The 23,955-nt window shown below is 37.0% G+C and overlaps 1 protein-coding gene across 1 annotated transcript in view; it reads left to right on the forward strand.

Annotated features, from left to right (window-relative positions):
• cacna1db (calcium channel, voltage-dependent, L type, alpha 1D subunit, b) overlaps positions 1 to 23,955 on the forward strand; it is an 88,717-nt gene that overhangs the window by 35,178 nt on the left and 29,584 nt on the right. Inside the window, exons 6-29 of the mRNA XM_085444619.1 lie at positions 2,967 to 3,119; positions 4,423 to 4,619; positions 7,308 to 7,411; positions 7,765 to 7,934; positions 11,424 to 11,498; positions 13,668 to 13,755; positions 13,936 to 13,962; positions 14,274 to 14,434; positions 14,512 to 14,737; positions 15,683 to 15,890; positions 16,106 to 16,226; positions 16,321 to 16,435; positions 16,548 to 16,608; positions 16,715 to 16,775; positions 17,368 to 17,512; positions 17,650 to 17,779; positions 19,640 to 19,699; positions 21,785 to 21,891; positions 22,447 to 22,534; positions 22,677 to 22,784; positions 22,959 to 23,011; positions 23,097 to 23,243; positions 23,376 to 23,577; positions 23,718 to 23,876. Coding sequence (XP_085300745.1) covers positions 2,967 to 3,119; positions 4,423 to 4,619; positions 7,308 to 7,411; positions 7,765 to 7,934; positions 11,424 to 11,498; positions 13,668 to 13,755; positions 13,936 to 13,962; positions 14,274 to 14,434; positions 14,512 to 14,737; positions 15,683 to 15,890; positions 16,106 to 16,226; positions 16,321 to 16,435; positions 16,548 to 16,608; positions 16,715 to 16,775; positions 17,368 to 17,512; positions 17,650 to 17,779; positions 19,640 to 19,699; positions 21,785 to 21,891; positions 22,447 to 22,534; positions 22,677 to 22,784; positions 22,959 to 23,011; positions 23,097 to 23,243; positions 23,376 to 23,577; positions 23,718 to 23,876 — 2,966 coding nt within the window. The remainder of the gene's footprint in view (positions 1 to 2,966; positions 3,120 to 4,422; positions 4,620 to 7,307; positions 7,412 to 7,764; positions 7,935 to 11,423; positions 11,499 to 13,667; positions 13,756 to 13,935; positions 13,963 to 14,273; positions 14,435 to 14,511; positions 14,738 to 15,682; positions 15,891 to 16,105; positions 16,227 to 16,320; positions 16,436 to 16,547; positions 16,609 to 16,714; positions 16,776 to 17,367; positions 17,513 to 17,649; positions 17,780 to 19,639; positions 19,700 to 21,784; positions 21,892 to 22,446; positions 22,535 to 22,676; positions 22,785 to 22,958; positions 23,012 to 23,096; positions 23,244 to 23,375; positions 23,578 to 23,717; positions 23,877 to 23,955) is intronic.

Raw genomic sequence — 23,955 nt, forward strand, 5'->3', positions numbered from 1 at the left:
TTTCACATTAACATTGTGTTGATATTTTCAGCCTGTTATGTTTTATTCAACCCGGTGTTTTGTGTGAAAAACACTTCTTTGCTGTCCCCAGGTTCTCTCTGTTATGTTATTAGATTTCTATTCCAGCTCAGCTGAATTGTCTCTGCAAAGACAGTCACTATGGCAACCTTAAAACACCCAAGTAAAGGGTATTTCAAGCAGCTGGAGTGTTTCTGGTCATTTGTCCTTGAGGCAAAACAGCAGTTCTCATATGTTTTAAATGCATTTGAAGGTAATTAACTGGCTTTTATTAGTCAGCATGGCCAAATATCAACTACTCTATGTTTTTCTCTGCAAACAAAGGTGACAGGTAAACATGGGCAGGATGCAGTTGAGAAGTAGGACATGGTGACCCTGACCGAGTCTGTTGTTTCTGGTGTCGTTATCGCATCAGCATTTGTAATAACAAGCCGTTAGAACTGCTATCAGATAATTATTTAAAATTCATTCAGTAATATTTAAATGCTTGTTTTTGATATAAAGCGCCTTGAGGCGACTGTTGTTGTGATTTGGCGCTATATAAATGAAATTGAATTGAACTGATATTGAATTAAAAGTTTTTAGTCATTCAGGATGGCAGGGATTATGCAGGAATAAATAAAACATCCTTAAGGAGTTTCACTGGATGCTTGTTAAAGTTTTTATGTAAGCAAGCAAGCTACCCAAAAATGTGTGATTATGCACTGAGATGTTGTAATCTTGATAGTATTGTTAACAAGGAAAAAAGAGCCATAAAATGAATCACAACATGCAGGAACGAGGTTTCTTATAGTAGCTGTATGAAAAGCACAAGACTAGCAAAAAAAAATAAAGATATGAAGATGAGCTGCAATCACAAAGTCAGTTACCCTACCATAGGTACTACATAGTACTTTGTAATATCACACAAATGATACATGTGTCTTTTGTCCTGTCTCCCTCCCCTCATGGCAGCAAACAGCTGCTCCTTCCTGAGACTGGTTCTGTTGGAGGGTTCTTCCTGTTAAATGGGAGCTTTTCCTTCCCACTGTCACCAAGTGCTTGCTCATAGGGGGGTCGTCTGATTGTTGAGCTTTTCTCTGAATTATTATAAGATTTTTATCTTACAATATAAAGGTGATATTAAGATGACTGTTGTTGTGATTTGGCTGTATATAAAATAAAAATGACTTGAACTGAAAATAAAAAGACCTTAAATTATATATTCTTTAGTCTTTATTTGGCTTATTGATCTCAATAATCTGCCTGTTTATGAAACAGCTCAAAACTTCTTTTAGTGGCCAAGGTAGGATGTGGGTAAAAGAATGATGGACTATTACAAAGTAGCAAGTGTATAAATTTTGATAAAGCACTATCTCACTGTCTCGCTAAGTGAAATATTCACTGTGTTGTATTAAACACTTTAAAATTAAATCACGGTGCTAGCAACAGTAAAGCAGCATGACCTGTGCTTTGACTTGCTAACTTTACTGTCTGCTATACCCACTCCAACCTTTTATTGACGTCCAGGCTGGGCCTACTGGAACATTTCTGTAGTCATTTCTGGAACTGTTATCACTAACTATTTAGTGAGGTTTTTGTTAGTTTGTGCTGTTGGGTTATTTGAGTATTGTATTCCTTCCACTGCCCTCCAAAGACACTTGACTGTTAGCAGTGCAAAGGTAGTTTACCAAAATAAAAATAAGATGGTTGGTTAAACATTAGCTCTTAGAAGTTTGTGTAGGTCCTATCATATTACCCAGTTTCTTTATCATTCATTATATACTTTTTTCCTTCAGTGTTTCTGTTTTCAGCACACATTTGACCTTAAATCAACACATGCCCTAATGTGTCTACATTCTTTGAGTTGCCATAGCAACGTAGCATTTGCTAGGTCTGAGGAAAAAAGTACCTCTGGGACAGATGAAGATGCATTGAGTTTCAGTTCTATACTGAAACTGAGTTTAACGTTTGTCTTGTCTTTGCAGTCTGATTTAGCTGGGATGTTTCAACCCGTTAGCTAGTAAAGCAGAGGATCTTTTGCTAGCTTTCATTCCTATCCACTGATATAATTAGACTTTTGTAAGAAATTGTGCATTTTTACAAATGTGTACATTTGCACTAATGTGAATACAGTGTTTGTGTGCAAGTTTCTGTATACCTATGTATTGTATAGCAAAACATACAGTAGGTTGCCTACGTGCCAGTTGCTAGCTAAACAAACTTTGACTGGAAAAGTGATTTTTTTTTTTTAAGCGTTTAGAGATTTTGTTCTGTAGCTGGTTATCAAAAAGAAATAAATGTAAACTCTTTTTATTAATCCAATAAAGTCTTGATGGTTAAATACAGTTCCACCTTCTTAATAAATTTGCAGGCTTTGTATTTTTTTGGACTGTTTGTCAAACAAAACGATCACTAACCCCACATTAGGAACTTCATCTTTCATTATTTCTTGTATTTTATTTATTGAAAATGCCTTAATACTGAGAAAATACTATAAGACAAATTGATAATGAAAATAAAAGTTATTTGCAGCTCTCACATTTATGTCTGTTTATTTTATATTTCCAAGATAGATTCTTTTAAGAATATTTAGTGAATAATAGGAAGAGACTCATGTTCATTTAGATGCAATGTTGTGGTATCAGTACGGATTTCAGCTGATTACTTTTTACAGTACCTTTCAACATCAAATGCCATGATTTACCATGTAAAGGGTTACCATTAGTGTTTGTTGGAGTCGTATTCATTATTTACAGTCTAATTAGGCCTTAATATTTTGGTCCTTTGTTTGCTTTCTTGCATAATCATTGTTATCATGGGCATTATATGATTGATAATCATATCATGGCTTGGTTAAATGATTGGGTAAATAATTTGTGTTTTTGTCTTTTTGCATCTGTCCCAATTCCCGCAGAGTAAAACTGATGCTTCTTCTGACTGACTTTAGCTTCTTTATATTTTTGCAGGTTTACAGGTGGTTTTAAATTCCATTATTAAAGCCATGGTTCCCTTGCTTCACATCGCTCTGCTGGTCCTCTTTGTCATTATTATCTATGCCATCATTGGCCTGGAGCTTTTTATTGGCAAAATGCATGCCACCTGTTACATGACAGAAACAGGTAAGGTATCTTCCTTTCTTGTCTGCTACTACACGTCTGCTTCACTTTCTACAGACACCTGTTAAAAGAGGGATTTGTACTCCATAATGTAATGTAAACAGGCATACACGTCACCTTAGAACAGACTCAGGATTCAATCCCTGTCCCTGAAAATGAATGGACACATGTACCTATGTGAATGGTGACAAGCCACTGAAAACAGGGCAGAACAGCAGATGGTGGATTAAATCCAGTGATTAAATGACTAATATCTAGCTATTATGTAAACATGCTTGACCTTTGCTTTACCATTACTCTTTGATGTCAGTGTATCAGAAAAAAAGGGACATGTTGATGGACATTAGCACATATGTACACAAAGACACATACATAAAACCACAGTTATAGTCTAAAATGGCTGACTGACGGGATTGAAGCAGCTTAAGTAACAGGGATTTGCTGCATTACGACAACTGTTATTGTGGCGTGTCACTCTCCCTCTCATACACCTTTCACATAATCTCGCCTTCTTTCTCTCCCTTTCTTGCTTTCATCTGTTCTGTTTGCCTGGTGACTTCAGGAGAAGCACAGTAGGGTAAAGCCGAGAGGTCGCGACAGAGCAGGATTGAATCTCGCTTTAATCAAAGCCACTGTGTGTTCACCAGCCCTGAAAAATAGCATTTAGCATGTGTTTTTTTTTAGGTTTTTGGATAGGTCAGAGGGGCATGCATCCAAAAAAGGAAGAGGCCACATGTTTGAATTTGTGTGTGTAGAAGCACTGTGGTTATTTGATTAAAAAGGTGGAAAGTTTAACATGTGGGCTAATCTACAGTGAGTGAACTGTAAGCGTGGGGTGCTGGGGCAAACTGTAATTAATGTTAGTGTATAGCATAATTTTCTGCATTGCTCCTATGATGATGGAATAATGTCAGAATACTGAACAGTGAAATTTTAAAGTGTGACACAGAGGAATGCATGAATGGCTCTATGGATTCCTGATACCTATTTTATCATGGATATAGCTTAAACTTAACTTTATTATTATCTTTGCATGAAGTAATAATCCAATCATAATGTCAGAATCAAAGAAAATACAGTGATGGGGAACTCTTAAAAATAATGCTGGAGGAAAAAAACTCCACATTCTTGAAAATAGATAGATTATAACACACTAAGAATGAAGATGCAACATGAGATTTAAACTTGGACAAAGAACATACGTGAAATGATGTGACAAATAATTGAACAAGTTTTGCCTGGATGATCTAAAGTCGCTTTCATGTTGTTTCCATGTTGATTTACCTGTTTGTCTTTGTATCTCCAGGTGCCCTCGCAGAGGAAGAGCCGGCGCCATGTGCAATATCAGGGCATGGGCGTCATTGCCTTCTCAATGGTACAGTTTGCCGGGAGGGCTGGCAAGGCCCCAACAATGGCATCACCAACTTTGACAACTTTTTGTTTGCCATGCTCACTGTGTTCCAGTGCATCACCATGGAAGGCTGGACTGACGTTCTCTACTGGGTAAACCCAAATTTACAATGCTACTTGAAAATATAGTGCTGTGCAAAAGTCTTGAGCCACCCTGCATTTATTTATATGTTGTTTCCAGGGAGCCAGACTTTCTTGCAATTTATTAAGTGGTCTTGAGCAATAGTTCTCCAGGATTTCTCATGGTGTAGGATGTTGACTTTGGATACTGGCTGCTTTTCCAGTCATTATTCAGTCCACTCTTTGTACCTGGCTATTTTCAGTAGAATGTTATTTGTGTTTTTTAAGCTACTTAATGCTGACCTATGAATCATTCAGACATAAATAAAGACACATAGCTTCCTGGAAGAACCAGTGTTGTGTTAACATATTTAGACAACTAAGAGCCAATTTTAAATCTTATCTTTAGGGACTTTGTTACTAGCAGCCTATTGGGAAAAATGGTTTGTTTAGATTAATATACAAAAATACCAAATATTAGACAGTTTGACAGGCATAGTATTTGGAAAACAACAAAATGATTCCCAAAGTGCTATTAGCTGAAAACCTGGCATACATTGGCATGGTGTGTCTTGGTGAAACTGAACCGATCAACAGTATCTGAAAGTCATGTTCTTAAGAACAGGAAACAATCCTGTCACAGGACCTGAGAGATGCATCTGGCCTTTCACTTGATCCATCTACTGTTCCATTACTTAAGAATGGGAAACTTATAGAAAAGGCTGAGGTAACCCAAGTTACACAAGAAGACTGAAAATCAGTAACATCTCTTATGAAGTGCAAAATAATCATCAATATGCACTGAGGAGGTCAGGAAAGAGTGTCTACAGCCATTTGTAAAACATGGTGGAGGCTCTGTTATGGTTTGTGGATCTTGTCGAAATTGATGGAATTTTCAAGACAGAAAACTACCATCGGAGTTTTATGCAGGATGCAATTGCATCTGGAAAGCGTGCGACTGGAACTGGATTTTTTTTGTTTTAGCATGATAGTGATCCCAAACACACTGCAAATTCAATACAAGCATATCTGGATAGGAAAACACTATCAGTCATGGATCCCCAAAGCCCAAACCTCAACATTACTGAAACAGTGTTGGATCATCTTGACAGAGAACAGAAAAAAACGACAGGCAACATCCAACAAAGAGCTCTAAATGTCCTTCAAGGAGCCTGGAGAGCTATTCCTGCACACTAGTGAAATATATTACAAGAAAGCTGCCTAAGAGAGGTCAGGCGGCGTTGAAGAATAAAGATACCAAATACTGATTTCCAACTTTGTTAGAATTCCACAAACTCTATTTGTGCCTTATATCCTGTATTTCTCAAAGTTTGCACATGTTTGAAGAAAATGCTGGCTCAGGAGATTTACACAGCACTGTATGTATAATATTAAAGTAATAATAAGTGTAATAGGATTATGCATGGTTTTTTTTAAACAAAGTTAATGTCATTTAAATTCCTTAAAAAAAGGAAAGTTGTTTTTTATAGCTCCTAACAAAAAAAGGGGATTCGCATGACAAACTATTGTTATATAGACAATGGAGCTATTGCTTAACAATGGAACATTAGTTACAAATGTGACAAAAGCAGTAAGACACCATTCAGAACCATGATTTTTCATGCAGGTTTGACCCCAGCAACACTTTTCCAAGCAAACTCATTTAAGCCTTTGTTTTTTTCTCTCTGTTTTGCAAATCCATGCTTTATGTGATTTTTTTTTTTGTTGTTGTTGCTATTTTCTAAAAAAGTTTTCACAGCTAGAGTGTGCAACCCATTTTTAAAGGCTAACCTGAAACCCCCGGCTTCATATTAACACAAATCACCAACAGCTTTTAATTAGCCAAAATACTCAGCACTGATGATGAGTTTTCCTCACAATACACCCACGCCCTTTTATTGATGGAGACCCTCATCTATGAAATAATGAACCTCTTCACCTCCTTCTCGTTCGTCTTCCCAGACTCTCTCTCTCTGTCCCACACACTTTCATGCATGTATGTGTTACCATGGCAATCCCATGCTAATACTGCTGTTAAAGTGGTGGAAGGAAGGAGATTCAGCAAACCTAAAAGATGGAAAAAGAGATCATGGCAGGATAGATACGCAGATGTATAAATTAAAACTGACCTTGAGCCTTTCGTACTGATATAAGCCAAGTATAAATTTTTCTTCGGGGTGGGCGGTTCTGCGGCTGGAGGCAGGCACATCAGTGGGATTTTTTTCTTTAACGGGAAAATGACTATCAAAATAGAAGTGTAAACTGTAAACATTTACACTGACTGAGCAAAGAAAAGTGCCTACTGTGATGAGAGCTGTGTGAAATGTGATTATGAAAAAAGGGCAAACTTTTAGGTCCTGGTGTTGCCAGCAGCTCAGCTAAGAGGCACGTTGGATTTAGTGCGGTCATTTGGCACAGCCTCATTACTAACACTAATACAAGTACTCACTGTCATTCATAACTGACCCAGTTGTCTCTCACGTGGTTCCCTCTAGTGGTCACCCGTCCTGCTGCAGTTTTAGCTGCCGTTGAGTGACAAACCTCTTTCCTGCTCAAGGGATACTGTGGGCTTTGCACCTCCATGAGTTAATGATTTTTTTAAAATTAGAATTCAGTTTTTATTTCGAATAATTTAATCTATGTAAGCTGTAAGAATAACATTGCCATGTCTGAATTTAGAGTTAATTCAGTTAAATGTTCCTATTATCTCTTTCTGTGTAGATGAATGATGCAATGGGCTTTGAGCTGCCGTGGGTCTACTTTGTCAGCCTCGTCATCTTTGGATCCTTCTTTGTTCTTAACCTGGTTTTGGGTGTGCTGAGTGGGTATGTTTCATGTTTCTGTTTTGAATTGTTGTTTTAATAAAATGCCCTGTTGTGGGTGCTGAGAGTCTACTTGAAAGGAACATGCAATTTACAGTATGCGTGTAATATATCTATAAAACATATTCATAGATGGGGTATTTTGCTCATTTTGGTAATAATATAAAAATGTGATGCTGCGTGTGAATTCCACAAATAAGTTTAACCCTGCACATTTAACAAATGATAAGAAATTGTTTGTTGAGGTTATTAAGTTATCAGTTTTAGTGCAGCCTTAGTTTTAAGACTGCAGAGCGCTGCCATTCTGTACAGTGTTACGGTGACCCACGTTTGACATTATGCTTTCCCCTCTATAGAGAGTTCTCCAAAGAGCGAGAAAAGGCCAAGGCTCGAGGTGATTTCCAGAAGCTGCGTGAGAAGCAGCAGTTAGAAGAAGACCTGAAGGGCTACTTGGACTGGATCACCCAGGCAGAGGACATCGACCCTGAGAACGAGGAGGAGGGAGATGAGGAGGGCAAGCGTAACCGTGAGTTACCTGGATTTAATGTTTTTTTTTCTCTACTCTTGTCCAGCACTCTTGTCCAGCAGGCAAACAAAGAATGCAAACAGAACTGTGACTTACAAAGCCTTAACTTCTTCTGCCCTGAGATAATGCTGCACATTTCTTTGCCACTAAAACTGTTACAAGAGGAAGGAGAGACGGTCAATCTGTTATGCATCTAACTGGCAGTTCTCATGATCCTTTGCTTACTTTGACTTGAATGCGGCTCATTGTGGGAACATGACGTTGTTTTGAGACAGCTGCTTCCTTGCAATAATTTCTGACTTGGCATTTGATTAGTACAGTAAGTGAGGGGTGACTGCTTCTGTTTATTTGTGTTGACAAGGAGCACAAGGACTGAATTAGAATGAGGAAGCTCAGGCAGGGATTGCTTGAAGCATCTAAGATTTCACTAAAAATTGTATGATAATGCACCGAATGCGATCTAATACATGAATGTAAATCTTTTGTGAGTTCCTACATTTCTGCAAACATACTGTATGACCTACAACAATGACTCCTGAAGCCCCTGGTGGGCCACAAAGGTACTGCAAGTAGGCCTCAGTAATAACAGAAATTGATTAGTTTGAATACTCACAGGTTTGTACAGTTAAATTTTTATATACATGTATTTTTTTATATAAAAAATGAATTTAATTTGGTAATAGGAGATAGCTAGTTTGTGATATTACAAATTTTTCTGGCACAAATTAATCAATCTAGATAAGGTTGTTTATGTTTTTTGAACACAAATTTAAAGGAACTATATCGCTTTCTCTTGTGTTTTGATTAGATTTAAGATGGATGGGCCCGTTGGGATTTTCTGGTTCTTAAGTGGGCGGCAGCAGTCCTGACTTTGGGGATGGCTGACTTACAACATGATCATGACAAGAAAGCCTAGTGTAACAAATGTGGGAAGATCAGTGTTTTCAGCTGCTCTCAGTCATTCATAGCACAGCAGAGAATGATTAAGCTATGACAGCCTCATAATTCCTTTAAGAAAATTAGAATAAAAAAACTTTGCTTTCAAATAGAAATGTGTTCTGCAACAATACGCTTCTTAACATCCACCTCCACCTCTGACACAGTTAAATACCTACATTTTTGCCTTTGTGTACGCAGTACGAATATCTCAGCCAGACATATTATGTGCCTTATAACCGCTGAATATTATCTTCCACATAATTAGTGTTAAATCACTACAGCAGTGAATCACAGCCTCTGAATTACCACCTACTTTTCAGATACGTTCACTTATAACAGTTTTGACCATTCATGGGTCTCTCCAGCCGGTCAGACTAAACACCAGCGTTAGTTTAATCCATAACAAATGTAATGGAATCCTTATTACATGGACGTAATGCTTATATTAGCGTTCACTTAATCCTCACATTTATATACAACTGGTGGTATAAACACCCATCTTTGGCATGCTGGAGGATTTTATCTATGAAATCATAACCACTGTAGCAGTGCAGTTTGTGTGCTGCACTACACTTTCACACATGCGTGTCGTGAAATTAAATCTCTAGAATTTTCTTTGATGTGTCTTCAGATTTTCACAGCGCTGCACGTTCAATACCATGGCAAAAGCTGTGTGTTTTTCTTTGCTGTATTTCAATGTTTATATGGGTTGTAAATAAAAATGCATATAATACTGTATTTTACTTTTATCTGGATTCCAAAAACTTAACTATTTCAGCTAATGTGATCTAACGCAACATATTGTGGATGGACTGTAACCATAATGTAATTCAGCTCCACGTTTGCCGTAATAAACAAGATTTTAACGTTGCTGGTTAGATTTGGTTACATTTGTAGACAATGTTACTTGGTTGCAGTAGCAATGACACAGAAAAAATACTGACAAGTAGTAACAAAAATATATTTTTCATTACAGGCACGCCCTGGAAAAATATTTAGCTGTAAGTTTTTCAGATTCAGAAAAAGCAGGAGTATCTGCGTAATTCTTAGATTTTAATAAAGAAGGCAAACAAAAAACAGGCAAACTTGATTTGCAGATTGACATTTGTATTCATGTGTATTTAGGCACTGTGACTGGTGGAGAAGCCAGTATGAACAACTTGAACAGTTAGTTCTGGTTTCTGACATTTGCTGTATATGGAATAAGTCGAATGAGCCATTAAATAATCTAATAGTCCAAAGTTAATGAACAGGAGAAATTTGGGCTTTTTTTTTTTACATATGACATAGCATCCTGCCATCAGAGAGAGATGAATTTCCTTAGTTGTTTGCTCTACCTTAAACATTTACCTTTTTTGTGTGTTTATTTAATCATAGTATTTCTAATGTCTGGTATGAAAATTAGATGGCGCAGCGGCTCCGTGATTCTATTAACTGACAGTAGGAAGGCCATTTAAAATTATGTGTTGAATTCAGGGTTTTTCTTTTGTTATTTTGCAACAAATGTTGGGACTGAAGCTTGTGTCATTAGTAATTATACCATAATCCATCTGGATGTGCAGGGAAAAAATGTGGGCGTAACTGACATGAAAATACATCTGACCCGAGTTATAGCTAGACTGCCTCGTAACCATTCACAGAGCAGTCAGTGCGAATGTACCTGTCAGTTTTTATGTTCACCAGTAGTTGCCTTGCTTTTAGCCCTGCTGTCGATGTTATAGATGACGACGGACTAACTTTACTTCCTTGCAGTGTGTGTGCGCCTTCTAAAAACTGTCTGTAGACTGCTGTTAATACCTGTTTCACCCTTCTCTTCCCTTCGTTTCTTTACATCATTTTCTCTCTTTACCCACAATTGTTCTCTTCTCTGCTTTCTTCTACTCTTTTCCAAAGTCGTGTTTAATGTTGATTGTTTCTAGTGTTACAGTGTATTATATAGTTACTCTGTCCAGAATTTACAGAGCTAATGTTACAGCATGCAGTCTAACAGATAGTTGATTTTTATTGCTTTGTTTAATTTGTTTTTGCTTCATGTACTCAGCGGGACACTTTATAGTCATGGACAATCTTATGATGACACATTTAAAAAACGAATGTCCTTGACTGTCTTATTTATTTGCTGATATTAATACTAATACAAGTACATAATTTATGAGCTGATATATATCATAATTATGCCTTTATGTTCATCATGTTGTCTCTCTAAATGGTCTGATGTCTTCAAATCTACAAATTACTGTGAATTCCTCCTTATTTGGTCTTTTTACTCCTTACTGCCAGTCACTTTTGCCCAAGGAGCAATGATGAATTAATTATTACACACACAATTCATGCATAAATAAATGTAGTTAGTGTATTATTATTAGTAGTTAATCCACTAAATATAATTCAAGAATGTCCTGTATACTTTTCTGGACACGGTAGCTGTGCCAGTAGCTTGTATTGCAGCTGTCTCTTGCTGTACGTTCCTCTCTCTCTTGTTGTGCTGTGTACTGACTCACTGCTTCCTCTGCTGTCTGGCTGTATGATCTGCATGTTGATAACACCAAGGGGTCACGCTGGCTGACCTTACTGAGAAGAAGAAAGGAAAGTTTGGCTGGTTCACTCAGTCCACAGAGACACAGGGTAAATGTGTGTGCGCGCGAGTGTCTGAAAGTCTGAATTTCCCCACACATCTTCACCAGGACGGTTCATCACCTGCATGTGCTTTGCTTATGCTTTGTGTGTGCTCTCGTATTTAAACACCCTTTCCTTTATTAGTCTGTTTCTGATCCTTACCATCTTCAACGCATACATGTTATTCTATTACTGCACTGGCATAACAGGACAGTCCAACTTCCAGTAAAATGCTTTAAAGATTTTGAATTTTACACCACATGAAAGGAAGGGAAAAAGAAAATGGAGTTTGACCCGTTTAAAGCAGTTTAGAGAAAAATTATATATTTTTATTTAACTGAAGAATTAGTAACACTGATATTCCTAATACCACCCACACACCACATTGAACATTGTTTTACATACATATGTGTGTGGGCGCATGTGAATGTAAGCCTAATTCACAATGCATACTTTAGTAAGTATAAAACCATCAAGATAACAACAATAAGCCTCACTTAAAATGATAAATATCCTGTGAAACTCTAAAAATATATGGCATTGCAAATAAATAATTTTATTAGTATATGCACCAACAAGCCTTAACTTTAAAATATATAACATAATTGAAAATGAGCTCCCTTAAAGTACTTAAAATGTAAATGTTGGCATTTTGTTGCCCAAAAATGTACTTACATGTATAATATGCGAGTGTTAAATGTCAGCAAAATTTATTTAGCTCATATTTACTGTATTGCCATGTAAGTATAGGGTATATTTATCTAATATTAATGTTGTTAGTTAATATTATAACTAGATTTTCAGTATTTTGGGTCAGAAGAAAAATACCTTAGCTACAAAATTATTAAAATTTAGTTCTAATCAACATCACCTATATGTTGTAAAATAAATTGTAAATTGAAGTTTTGTAAATAGTTATTTTAATGTTTACCATGAAAGTAAAACTGCAAAAAAATATACTTGTATATATTATAATGAGTAATAAATTAGTTATTACTCATTATTATTGTTAATAGTTATTTTTATTTTAATAGATTTAAGTGTATTTTTCTACAAAATAACTTTATTGTAATACATTGCTTATGTTATAATAGGTGATAAGAGAATCTAATTATTACTTTGATTTATTTACAAAGAATTATAGACATTAGTTTAAACTTTCCAATAACCATTAAGATATAACAGTTATCTAACAACACAGATAATTATCATACGCAACTGTAGAAACCAATTATTAGCACATTAGTGTACATTATGAATTATAATTTAATCTCTTAATAAACAATAACTTACCATTTTTTAATGATGACTGAGGGAAAACATAGAATTTTATCTAGGACTTCCACATGGTTTTCTCATCATCATTATCATAATAATGGCATCTTCATCATCATCATCATCATCATCATCATCATCATCATCATATTGAGTCACGTTTTCAATTGCAACTATATTTTGTGCATGTACAGTAAATGTGAATTCTAATGTGTATACGCATGACATACCTGGACAAGAATAATTGATGCATTTGACTGCAGTGTTCATCTGAACACTGCAGTCAATGGTATTTCAAACCTCACCATGGAAAATGGATTTCCAGTTCCAGTCCAATAAATAATAATCTATCAAATTTAGTTTGACTCTGGACTGGCAGCATGTATTCACTGTTACTAGATCTGTGCAAAAACCTTGAGTTTCATCTTTTTGCAGTGCTCACAAGCATTACAGCTGGTTTCACACTGTGAAACTCCAACATCCAGGGGTCAAACTTTGTCAGGCAGTCACTCCAGCATTTTTATCTGACACTTGCAGATTTTGCTGTTTCATTTAAAAAAAAATTTCTGGTGGTTTGGCTTGGCCTTCCTAATAAAAAAAAGAGATCAATGGAGTCCATGTTAAATAATCACAAGCTGAAATCTGAACTCAAGATTATAATCTATTGTTTTACTGTAACGACTGATTAGAGTGTTTATTTGGGCTTTGTTTGTTCAGATTTTAAAATAAGTCACATTTATTTTGAAGGATATTTTATCACTCGAGAACCAAGCCAAATCAAAAATGCATGGATATCAATAAGAGAATCAGTCATAACATAACAGAAAGCCTGTGTAATAAACTTTTTCCATTAACGTGTCTTTACGTGTGTGTATTTGTATGTGTGTGTGTGCGACATGACAGCAAGCATACCCACAAGTGAGACAGAATCAGTGACCACAGACAATCACAACGGAGAGGAAGACAAATCACCATGCTGTGGTCCACTGTGGTGAGTGCTGTATATGTTACTCAACACATTACACGTTTCACTCTAAAATTTTATTGACAGCTTAGGCTGTCTGGTAATTGACAGTCAGTAATATTAAAACTCGTTTGATTGGATTGCAGAGTGCACATTTGAACATTCTGTTACATTTAATTAAAAGTTGCTTCTTTTTATTCTCCCCAGTCAAAAAATTACTAAATCAAAGTGCAGGTTGGTACCCCGTTGTGGTGCTGCATGGTAGCTTTGTTCATCATTTACTGGACTTGTCTCATCTTGCATGGTTGATTATGGCATCATGTTTTAATTGTTCAGACCGCTGATGTTATCATCTGTGGTTTTTTCCCCCTAAATGTAATCATTGTGTTTATGCACCTGAAACCTACCCTCTTTTCCTCCTAATCAACCTTTTCCCCTTTGGAATCATAATGAAGTTGCTTTTATTGTATTTCACCAATCAAATAATCCAATAAATAGCAATACAAAAAGTAAAAACCTAAACATGTGACACTCATCGCCTACAGCCGTCAGTGGCGTCGATGGAACCGTTTCTGCCGCAGGAAGTGTCGCGCAGCTGTGAAATCGGTGACCTTTTATTGGCTCGTCATCATCTTGGTGTTCCTCAACACTCTTACTATCTCGTCTGAGCACTACAACCAGCCAGACTGGCTGACTGAAGTACAGGGTATGTGCTTTGCTCTGTTTGTTCCATGCTATCCTAAAACGTGCATTTAGACGTTTTTATCCCGCTTTTTTCTCCAGATGTTGCCAACAAAGTTCTTCTGGCCTTGTTCACCTTGGAGATGCTGGTGAAAATGTACAGCTTGGGATTGCAGGCCTACTTTGTATCCCTGTTTAACCGCTTTGACTGTTTCGTGGTGTGTGGCGGCATCGTAGAGACCATCCTGGTGGAGTTAGCGATCATGTCTCCTTTGGGTATCTCTGTATTGCGCTGCGTACGCCTCCTTCGAATCTTCAAAGTCACACGGTGAGCAATTCCCGCACTAATACTACTACTGACAATGACAATAATATTAATAATACTAATGTTTATATAGCACCTTTATTAACAAGGTTTGTGCTGAACTGAACATAAGTCAAAGAAAAAAATAAAATAAAAGTCAAATTTAAAAAAGTCACACAAAAGATGAGAATTCAAAAGTGCATGAGGTCTATGAAATGTCCCCTAATTACATTTAAAAACATAACATTTAAATATATTATAATATATTCATATATAGGTTCCAGCGCCCCAGCGACCCTGAAAAATATAGGCAGAAGAGAATGGATACATGGATGAATAATAATCTATTTAATACAGGCATCAGACCAGCAAACCTCCACTGGCACAGCCTGTTACAGACATGACCAGTAATCCATCAATGGGAATGTCTGAGATTTCTATTTAACACAGAGCAAAGACAAAACTATTAAATCTTAAAAAAAACAAAACAACAGAAAGTCATGTGCTCTCTGGACGTAAGATGTTTAAAACCCCGTCTTTTGATTCAAATATGGGGTTTTAAAATTTGTTTTTATATAATTTTTCATTTGGAGTGCATTGTAGTTTTTTTAAATTCCGTTTTCAGACTTATACACGTGAGCTTAGAGTGCAACTAACGTAAGCAACATTTAATCTCTCACTGACAGAAAAAAAGCCTTTTATTTTGTATAAAATGTATCACTTGTATGAAGCTCAGAAAATAAGGAAGTGCTTTCTCCCCGATTATTGCCAAAAGTGATCTGTTACATGAGAACACGTGAAAGATCTCGCTGTAAATCTTTCACATAAGGCTGATGACACTTATTTCAAACAAACCGAAGGATTCAGGCATCTGTGAGCATATTAACTGACTACAGCATGTCTGATACCAGCTGGCTAAGTTGAGCGTATTGACAAGACATAATCCCTTATTGTTTGTTTCTTCCTCAGTCACTGGGCATCTCTCAGTAACCTGGTGGCCTCTCTCCTCAACTCCATGAAGTCCATCGCATCCCTGTTGCTGCTGCTTTTCCTCTTTATCATTATCTTTTCCCTGCTTGGCATGCAGCTTTTTGGGGGAAAGTTTAACTTTGATGAAACTGTGACTAAAAGAAGCACTTTCGATAACTTCCCCCAGGCCCTTCTCACTGTTTTCCAGGTATCTGTTTGATTTCATTGTTTCAGTCAAAATTAAAGCTCGCTGTGAGCTAATTCAATGCTAATCTGTCAAAGCGTCTGTTTGTTGAGGTGCGATTTGCAAGAATCACAACATCCAATCTAAGTGTCTGCAGTAAGACAATAAATACAGTTTAAATTATTGTCTGGGCAAACAGAATAATTTTGGCGTCCTCTGCTCTACATTGTGTTCACCAGATCTTGACAGGAGAAGACTGGAACACAGTAATGTATGATGGCATCATGGCATACGGTGGTCCTGCCTCCTCTGGAATGGTCGTCTGCATTTACTTCATCATCCTCTTCATTTGTGGAAACTGTATCCTACTGCCTGCGAAGTGTGCACACATCCGTGTGAAAAAGTTGTTTTTAATCGGGGTGTTTAGTGTTTTCTCTCTAACTCAAATGATCAGACATCCTGCTAAATGTTTTCTTGGCCATCGCCGTTGACAACCTGGCAGATGCAGAGAGCCTCAACACAGCGCAGAAAGAGGAGGAAGAGGCAAAGAAGAGGAAGAATAGTGCCAGGTGAAGCTGTTTAATATTTTATATTTGAAGGTCTAGTGTTGAAGTCTTTTGTCACAGTCACTTAAAAAAAAAAAACCGTTGTAAATCAGACCTTTTCATCTGTGCCCAACAGGGATGCAAGCGCTGATAAGAAGAGATGTGACATAGCAGAAAGCAAAGATGGCGAGACCAAGGTAAAAAAAAATCAGGATTTACATTATATTATCAAACTGCAGACATGCATATGTTAAATGGCAGCACTGAGTTTATTAAAATCTCTCTTAAACCTGAATGATGAAGGTGCCGCTGGAGGGCTTGCAAGAGGAAAACAAAGAGTTGTATCCTTCCAGTGAGTCTCCAGGTAAACTGACTTGTTTTAACTGAGCAATACACATACAGTATACACACACACACACACACACACACACACACACACACACACACACACACACATACATATATATATATATATATATATATATATATATATATATATATACATACATACATCGTACACACATACACACATAGACACAGACACTGTGAGCACTTTGAAGTCAAACACAACACAGCAGTTAGTGGAAGGGTGATTTGTTGATCAAATCAATTAAATAAACACTGTATTTTTGTACATATATTATTGTGCAGTAGATATATTACATGTTGAATGCCGGATTTTGAATCTTCAGTTCATAAGTGTATCTTCTGTATGCTGGGATTTACAGTTAAAAATAATCTTGTATGTGAATTTTAAGTGATCTTTTAACTGAAATTCTTCATAAGGCATGGCAATAAATTGTATATTCAATGAAAAAATAGCAAAATGCGTAAAAATTAAAAGAAACATTTAAAAATTTGACTAAAACAAAACTTTGGCACCCATGTAAATTTGACATGCTTTGAGGATTTTCATGCTAGGATCATATCAGAAGGACTGTTTTAATATTTTCCAGTGTGTGATGATGGTACCGACAATGACGAGCTCCCAGAAGTCCCATCTGGGCCTCGGCCTCAGCGACTTTCTGAACTCACCATCAAAGAAAAGATTCCACCCATCCCCGAAGGCAGCGCCTTCTTCATTTTCAGCAGCACAAATCCGTGAGCCTCGTATATCAGACATATCAACACATAGGAGCATTAACCAGTCTAACTGCTCAGTGTGACAGATGTATTTGTAGACACTAAAAGAGTTCAAGCAGTCCCTCTCTTTACTGCTTTCTACTCTCTTTTTGTAGGTTTCGTGTATTCTGCCATAAGCTGATCAACCATCAGATCTTCACCAACCTCATCCTGGTCTTCATCATGCTCAGCTCTGTCTCACTGGCTGCCGAAGACCCCATCCGCAACTTCTCTGCTCGCAATATCGTATGTAAACAACCAATGAGTCTGGAAACTGTTTCACTTTTTTACACGTCACAGTCGGAGTTCAGCTGTAATTTTGTAAATTATGTATTACCACATTTCATTTACTACGTTCCATTTTAATCTCCTGGTGTTGAAAATGTGCATTAAACACCCATCATTAAAGTTATAAGTAAAACGCATATTTTAACAAATCTAAAATTTTCCTTAAAAAATAACAAGTGACATATGAAATGACTGATTTGGCAATAACAGATTTTACAACTACTGCTATTTATTATTATGTTATTTAACCTTATCTGTTTCTCACACAATTCATAAGATATTCTTAAAAGATAATTCAAAATGTCTTAAATTTGAGGAATTTTTGGCTCTGAAATTAAATGCAGTTGGGTAAAAAATAAAGTTTTTAGAGGACTCTTGTTTACCTGAAAAACTAAGTACAGCCTTACTGCTTACATAGGAATTAAGAGGGTAAGTAGCAGCAAGATGCTGCTAATCAAATGCACTTGATTAACTGTACATTAGCAAGTGTGAGCGCCTCTATAAAAGCAGAAGTTTTCTGGTCTGAAGCAATCAAATGTGTCTAAACACAATCCCATAGTCTTGCCAGGGGTGAACGTTTCAGCAGATTCTCCCTAAATTCAAACTGAGCATGCTCAGAGAAACTACACAAAATCACTACAGGCCTCAGGTAGCATGTTAAATGTTAAAGTTCATGACAGCACAATTAGAAAAAGACTGAACAGGTACGGCTTATTTGGAAAGGTTACCAGGAGAAAACTTTTCTGAAAAGAACCTGGCAACACAGCTTTGGTTTGCAAAGCTCCATCTGAACAAACCACAAGATTTCTGGAACACTCTATTCTAGAGTCAAATGTGACATATGTCAGCTAAAGCTTTGTCGAGACTGGGTCATGCAGCAGGACAGCGATCCAAGCACAGCAGCAGATCTGTAACAGAATGCCTGCAAAAGAAGCGAATCAAAGTGCCGTGATGACCCAAAGTCCAGGCCTCATTTTAATTTAAATGTTGTGCCGGGACCTTAAGACAGCTGTGCATAAAACCTCAAGAAACTGGAGCAGTGATGTAGTGATGTAGAGCAGAACAAAATTATTCCTCATGGTGATGTGACAGACTGATAATCCAGTCATACAGGAAGCAGTTACTTCAAGTTATTGCAGTAAAGGTGGTTCAACAAGTTACTGAATGAAAGTGTGTACTTAGTTTTTCAGAGGTCTGCATGGAGTCCCATCAAAAATTAATTTTCCACATGATTGTATCATCGTGTTAAACTGCCCACGAGCTGTGATTACATACATTTTCAGTGCAGACTTTAGAAGCAGATAGTTCAGCAGGCTTCCCTTTGTGTCTGCAGCTACAGCATGTCACTGTAAAGAGTTTTAAATAGTGCTGATTGCACTGGCACAACATGGCTTCTTCCAACACTAAAAAGAGACAATGGCCCAGCTTTGTTTGCATTCAGAATTTCAGAGAAGGAACATCACCGTTTCTTAACAAACAAGAATTTATTTGAGACTACGCACTAACGAGTGATTGGTCAGTTAAAGTATAACCTACTTAGTGCTTGGCTACACTAGTATCTGTTTAATCTGTGTTTAAACTTTGCAGTATTTACAGCTAAAAGTATTTAATAAATCTCTCACTGTGCTGTTGTCTTGGAATGACTTGAACTTGTGCATTGCCTTTTTCAGATACTTGGTTATTTTGACTATGCTTTCACCGCAATCTTTACTGTTGAGATCCTGTTGAAGGTAAATGTCCTTTGCGTGCTGTGTTGTGCTGTGCTGAGTAGAGCTGTAGTAACCCTGCGCGCTTATGTCACTCTGATTGCTTCCTCAGATCCTAGGCTATGCAGACTATGTCTTCACTAGTATGTTTACATTTGAGATCTTTATTAAGGTAAACAATTCAAACCGTTGCGTTTGCTCAGCAACAACCCACCACTTCCAAGCTTGCTGCACACATTCTTCCTCTCGTCATTTTTGTCTCTAAAGTCTGGTCAGAATGGCCGCCTGCTTGTCTTGTTCTCACAGCGCCGACATGTCAACGTGGAGCTCGTGCCTTTTCGTCAGAAATTTTTTTTGTCTGTCAGTCACTTTTCCATCACGGCCTACTTCCCCCTTTTAACCCTCGACAAGTTCATGGACCTTTGGCTCTCCAGAATACGACCGCTTGTATGGCTTTTCCCTAAAATTATGTTTTTACCATTTTTTTCTTTGATGACAAAAATGTATACTTTATTCATAGTTTTACAAAGGGATTGTTTTTAAAAGCACATCAGCAGATTAAAAAAAAGCAGTAAACATTAGAGTCCCGTGTTTTAAACAATTCATATCGTTTTATGTTTAATTACAATAACTAACAAAAATCCACCCAACGGGCAGTTTTTGCCAAGCCTGCAGCACTTTTCGCTTTGCTCACTTATGGGACAGACCTTATGTTATTTTATTTTGTTTTTCTGAATATCTTCGTTATACCACTGTACATAGTGAAATGACAAAAACTTGGTTAATTATTAAAACTTAACAGCAGAATGATGTATGTATGCATGTAACTAATACATATAACTATACATGTAATACATGTAAGTAATACATATACATATATATATATATGTATATGTGTGTGTATGTATGTATTTATGTATTCTTCTTTTCCTTCTTCTCCTTTGCAAGCTACATAGAAACCCTGTCAGTTTTAAAGCTAACCTGTACATGTTTAACCTGAAAATGTAAACGTGACATGATTATTGATTTTTTTGGTCAATAATCTCAGTTTCAATTCACATCATAGGTGTGGATATAAATTTGCCCCGTGATCACTAAACCTCAAACTCCTGCCTCCATAGTACTTCCTTTATATTTTAAATGAATATGTATATCTACATAATGCAACACCCTAAAAACATTTTCAATTTTAAATAGAGCTTTACATCAAAATTAGCACTCTGCAATCAGAGTGGTAAGGGTTGCACAATTCTGATTGTCGTTAAAAATGTCCTCGCTTTTACTGGAGTGAATTGCTGTTTGTTCAGGTATATGTCTGTGATATTTAAGGACCTAATTTCAGAACTCTTCATTCAGTATTTAGAGGTGACTCAAACAAAACTCTGTCACATATACAGATACGCAGACCATTAAGTTACTTACATGGGACGTACTGAGAATGTAATATAATAGATTGAAATTAACATGATATATACAAAGATTTTAAATAACTAAACATCTATGAACATCTATAGTAATAGATGTTCATAGATGTTAAGGAGGAGGTGGGGTATGTGCATTCATATACTACAATCATTATAGTAGGATGTTTGTTAAGTCTGCTATATTTCGGACGGTAGATGAACTCCAACTAACACCAAGCTTTAAAATCACACTGTCTGATTGGACACTGTGAACACAGATAAGAAGCATTTTTTGGAAAACTGTTCTTCCAAATAAAAAGCTTGAAGAAATCCACAAATATCCTAAACAGTTTTATTATTTTTACATTCACAAATCAGTCTCTAACCTTTCCCCATTACTTGCTGCATGTCTGCACCAGAAAATCTCATTTAAGCTTAAGCTTGAAAGTCCTTGTTTATGGTTCACTTTGTGGCTTAATCTGTACAGGAAATGAATGTAGTTTTAAAATGTTCCCCATGTCGTGTTAACATTTTGCAATGTCTGTACCTAATGTATCTATATGTACTGTATATACCATCAATGTGTGTGTGCACGCGGTACTGCACATAAATGCATCCCTGACGTTTCTCATTTCAAATATGTTTTAAATATTGATTGAAACTTTTTCCTGTTCATTTAACTTACCAAGCTTGAGTGCTTTTGTTAATCCTTAGAATATAACAGAATATAACAGTTAGAATATAACAGATCATCTATAGCAAACAGTTATTATGCATTTTGAGTCATATTGCTGCCTTGATTGAACCTCCTCCTTGATTGATGGCTAATCAACATGGTTCTCTCCTTTGTCCAGATGACAGCATTTGGAGCATTCCTTCATAAAGGGGCGTTCTGTAGAAACTACTTTAACCTATTAGACCTGCTGGTCGTTGGTGTGTCTCTGGTGTCTTTTGGCATTCAGTAAGTGTGATTGTCATCAAAAATTGAGCAACTATGTTCAGATGATAAGTTAAAAACTACCGTTTTCACACATGTACTACATTTCCCTGAACCTTTCTAGACATTACCCAGCACAGCCATATGTGAAAATGGAAATGTGTGACTCAGTCAGAATGGACATTAAATGGTCTTTATCCTGCCATCACCCTAGTAGAAAGTCAGTGTAATATCCAATGTGAGAAAAGTGCGCGTAACTCACCAGTGAATTTATAGAATAAGTAGACTTCATGCCTCTTTTGTGTTTCAGCCGCACTCATGAATCCCTAAACATTACTTAAACTAAATCAGTAGTAGCTACTTAGGGTAATGGCCTAATTCAACTGAAAATTCTGAAGAAGTCATAAGTAAAAACAACTGAATTAACATGTTACATCTTGATTGTCTAAACCCTGTCTGTACTCTGTCACAGTTAAGTGGCTCAGCAGCTAAAACTTCAGTATACTAATACCTCTGTGGGGACATACCCATTAAAAATTACAACCCTTTTTCCCTGATCTGTTTTTCTGTCTCCTATAGGTCGTCCGCCATCTCAGTGGTGAAAATTCTTCGTGTTTTGCGAGTTCTTCGTCCTCTCAGGGCCATCAACAGAGCTAAGGGACTCAAGGTGAGAGTGACAATATCTCTCTCTGTCTATGTGCATGGGTTTAGTTGTCTGTCTGAATTTGCACCCATGTTTGTGCAAACACACGCTTTTGTTGGTGACACAAACTGTATTTCTAATAGCACTGTAACTGTATGCTTTGCAGCACGTGGTCCAGTGTGTATTTGTGGCCATCAGGACCATTGGCAACATCATGATCGTCACCACTCTGCTGCAGTTCATGTTCGCTTGTATCGGAGTGCAACTTTTTAAGGTACAGCAATGAGCTATAATGGGAAACAGGTGCACACTGATTGTAAAATCTCACGTCTCTTCTGCACTTCACTAAATTAAACAATGCTTCTACCATAAAATAATAAAAAGCTATACAAAGTCTGGGATTCTTGCACAACACTGCAGCTGACATGCTCTGCTTTCTTTTTTAAAGGGTAAATTTTATCGATGCACAGATGATGCCAAGTCCAGCCCAGATGAGTGCAAGTGAGACCTTTGATTCCTTACTGGTTTTGCTTGCATTTTCAGTCTGCACACAGCATATGTAGTTAATATTATCTTTAAATCCCAGGGGTACATATATTCTCTACAACAATGGTGACACTGCGCTGCCCATGGTGAAGGAGAGGATCTGGTATAACAGTGAATTCAATTTTGACAACGTCCTCATGGCCATGATGGCTCTTTTTACCGTTTCCACCTTTGAAGGATGGCCCACGTAAGTACTGTTTTATGTGCAAGATGGAATTTAATGTTTGATATTTATTTTGCTTCTTCCAAACTAAATCCTGTATTGCCACTGGATAGTAACTGATTATCTTGACTTTCTGTCTCCGTTTTGTCCCTACAGTCTGCTGTACAAGGCCATCGACTCCAACAGGGAGAACATGGGCCCTATCTACAACTACCGCATCGAGATCTCCATCTTCTTCATCATCTACATCATCATCATTGCCTTCTTCATGATGAACATCTTTGTTGGTTTTGTTATTGTTACGTTCCAGGAGCAAGGGGAAAAGGAGTACAAGAACTGTGAGCTGGACAAAAATCAGGTAGGAAAGTCTGTTTATGATTATTTCAAAAGCATGAAGAAATAATGCAACATTATAGCCAAATAATATCTTAATAATTAATTACTTGGTTATGAGTCTCTGCTTCTTTTTGCCTCAACAAACCATCAACACCATGGCAGCGTCAGTGTGTCGAGTACGCTCTTAAAGCTCGCCCTCTTCGGCGCTACATTCCCAAAAACCCCTACCAGTACAAGTTCTGGTATGTGGTGAACTCCACCGGCTTTGAGTACGTCATGTTTGTCCTAATCATCCTCAACACCTTATGCCTGGCCATTCAGGTAAGAACTATTCATTCTGTCTTTAAGGTAAAGTTGATCTGGGTTTACAATCACTACATAGACTTTGTTGCCAAATGTA

This window comes from Copadichromis virginalis, linkage group LG20 (assembly GCF_057382275.1).
Source record: "Copadichromis virginalis isolate Kocher_CV1m ecotype Utaka linkage group LG20, C_Virginalis_male_GT1.1, whole genome shotgun sequence".
NCBI lineage: Eukaryota > Metazoa > Chordata > Actinopteri > Cichliformes > Cichlidae > Copadichromis > Copadichromis virginalis.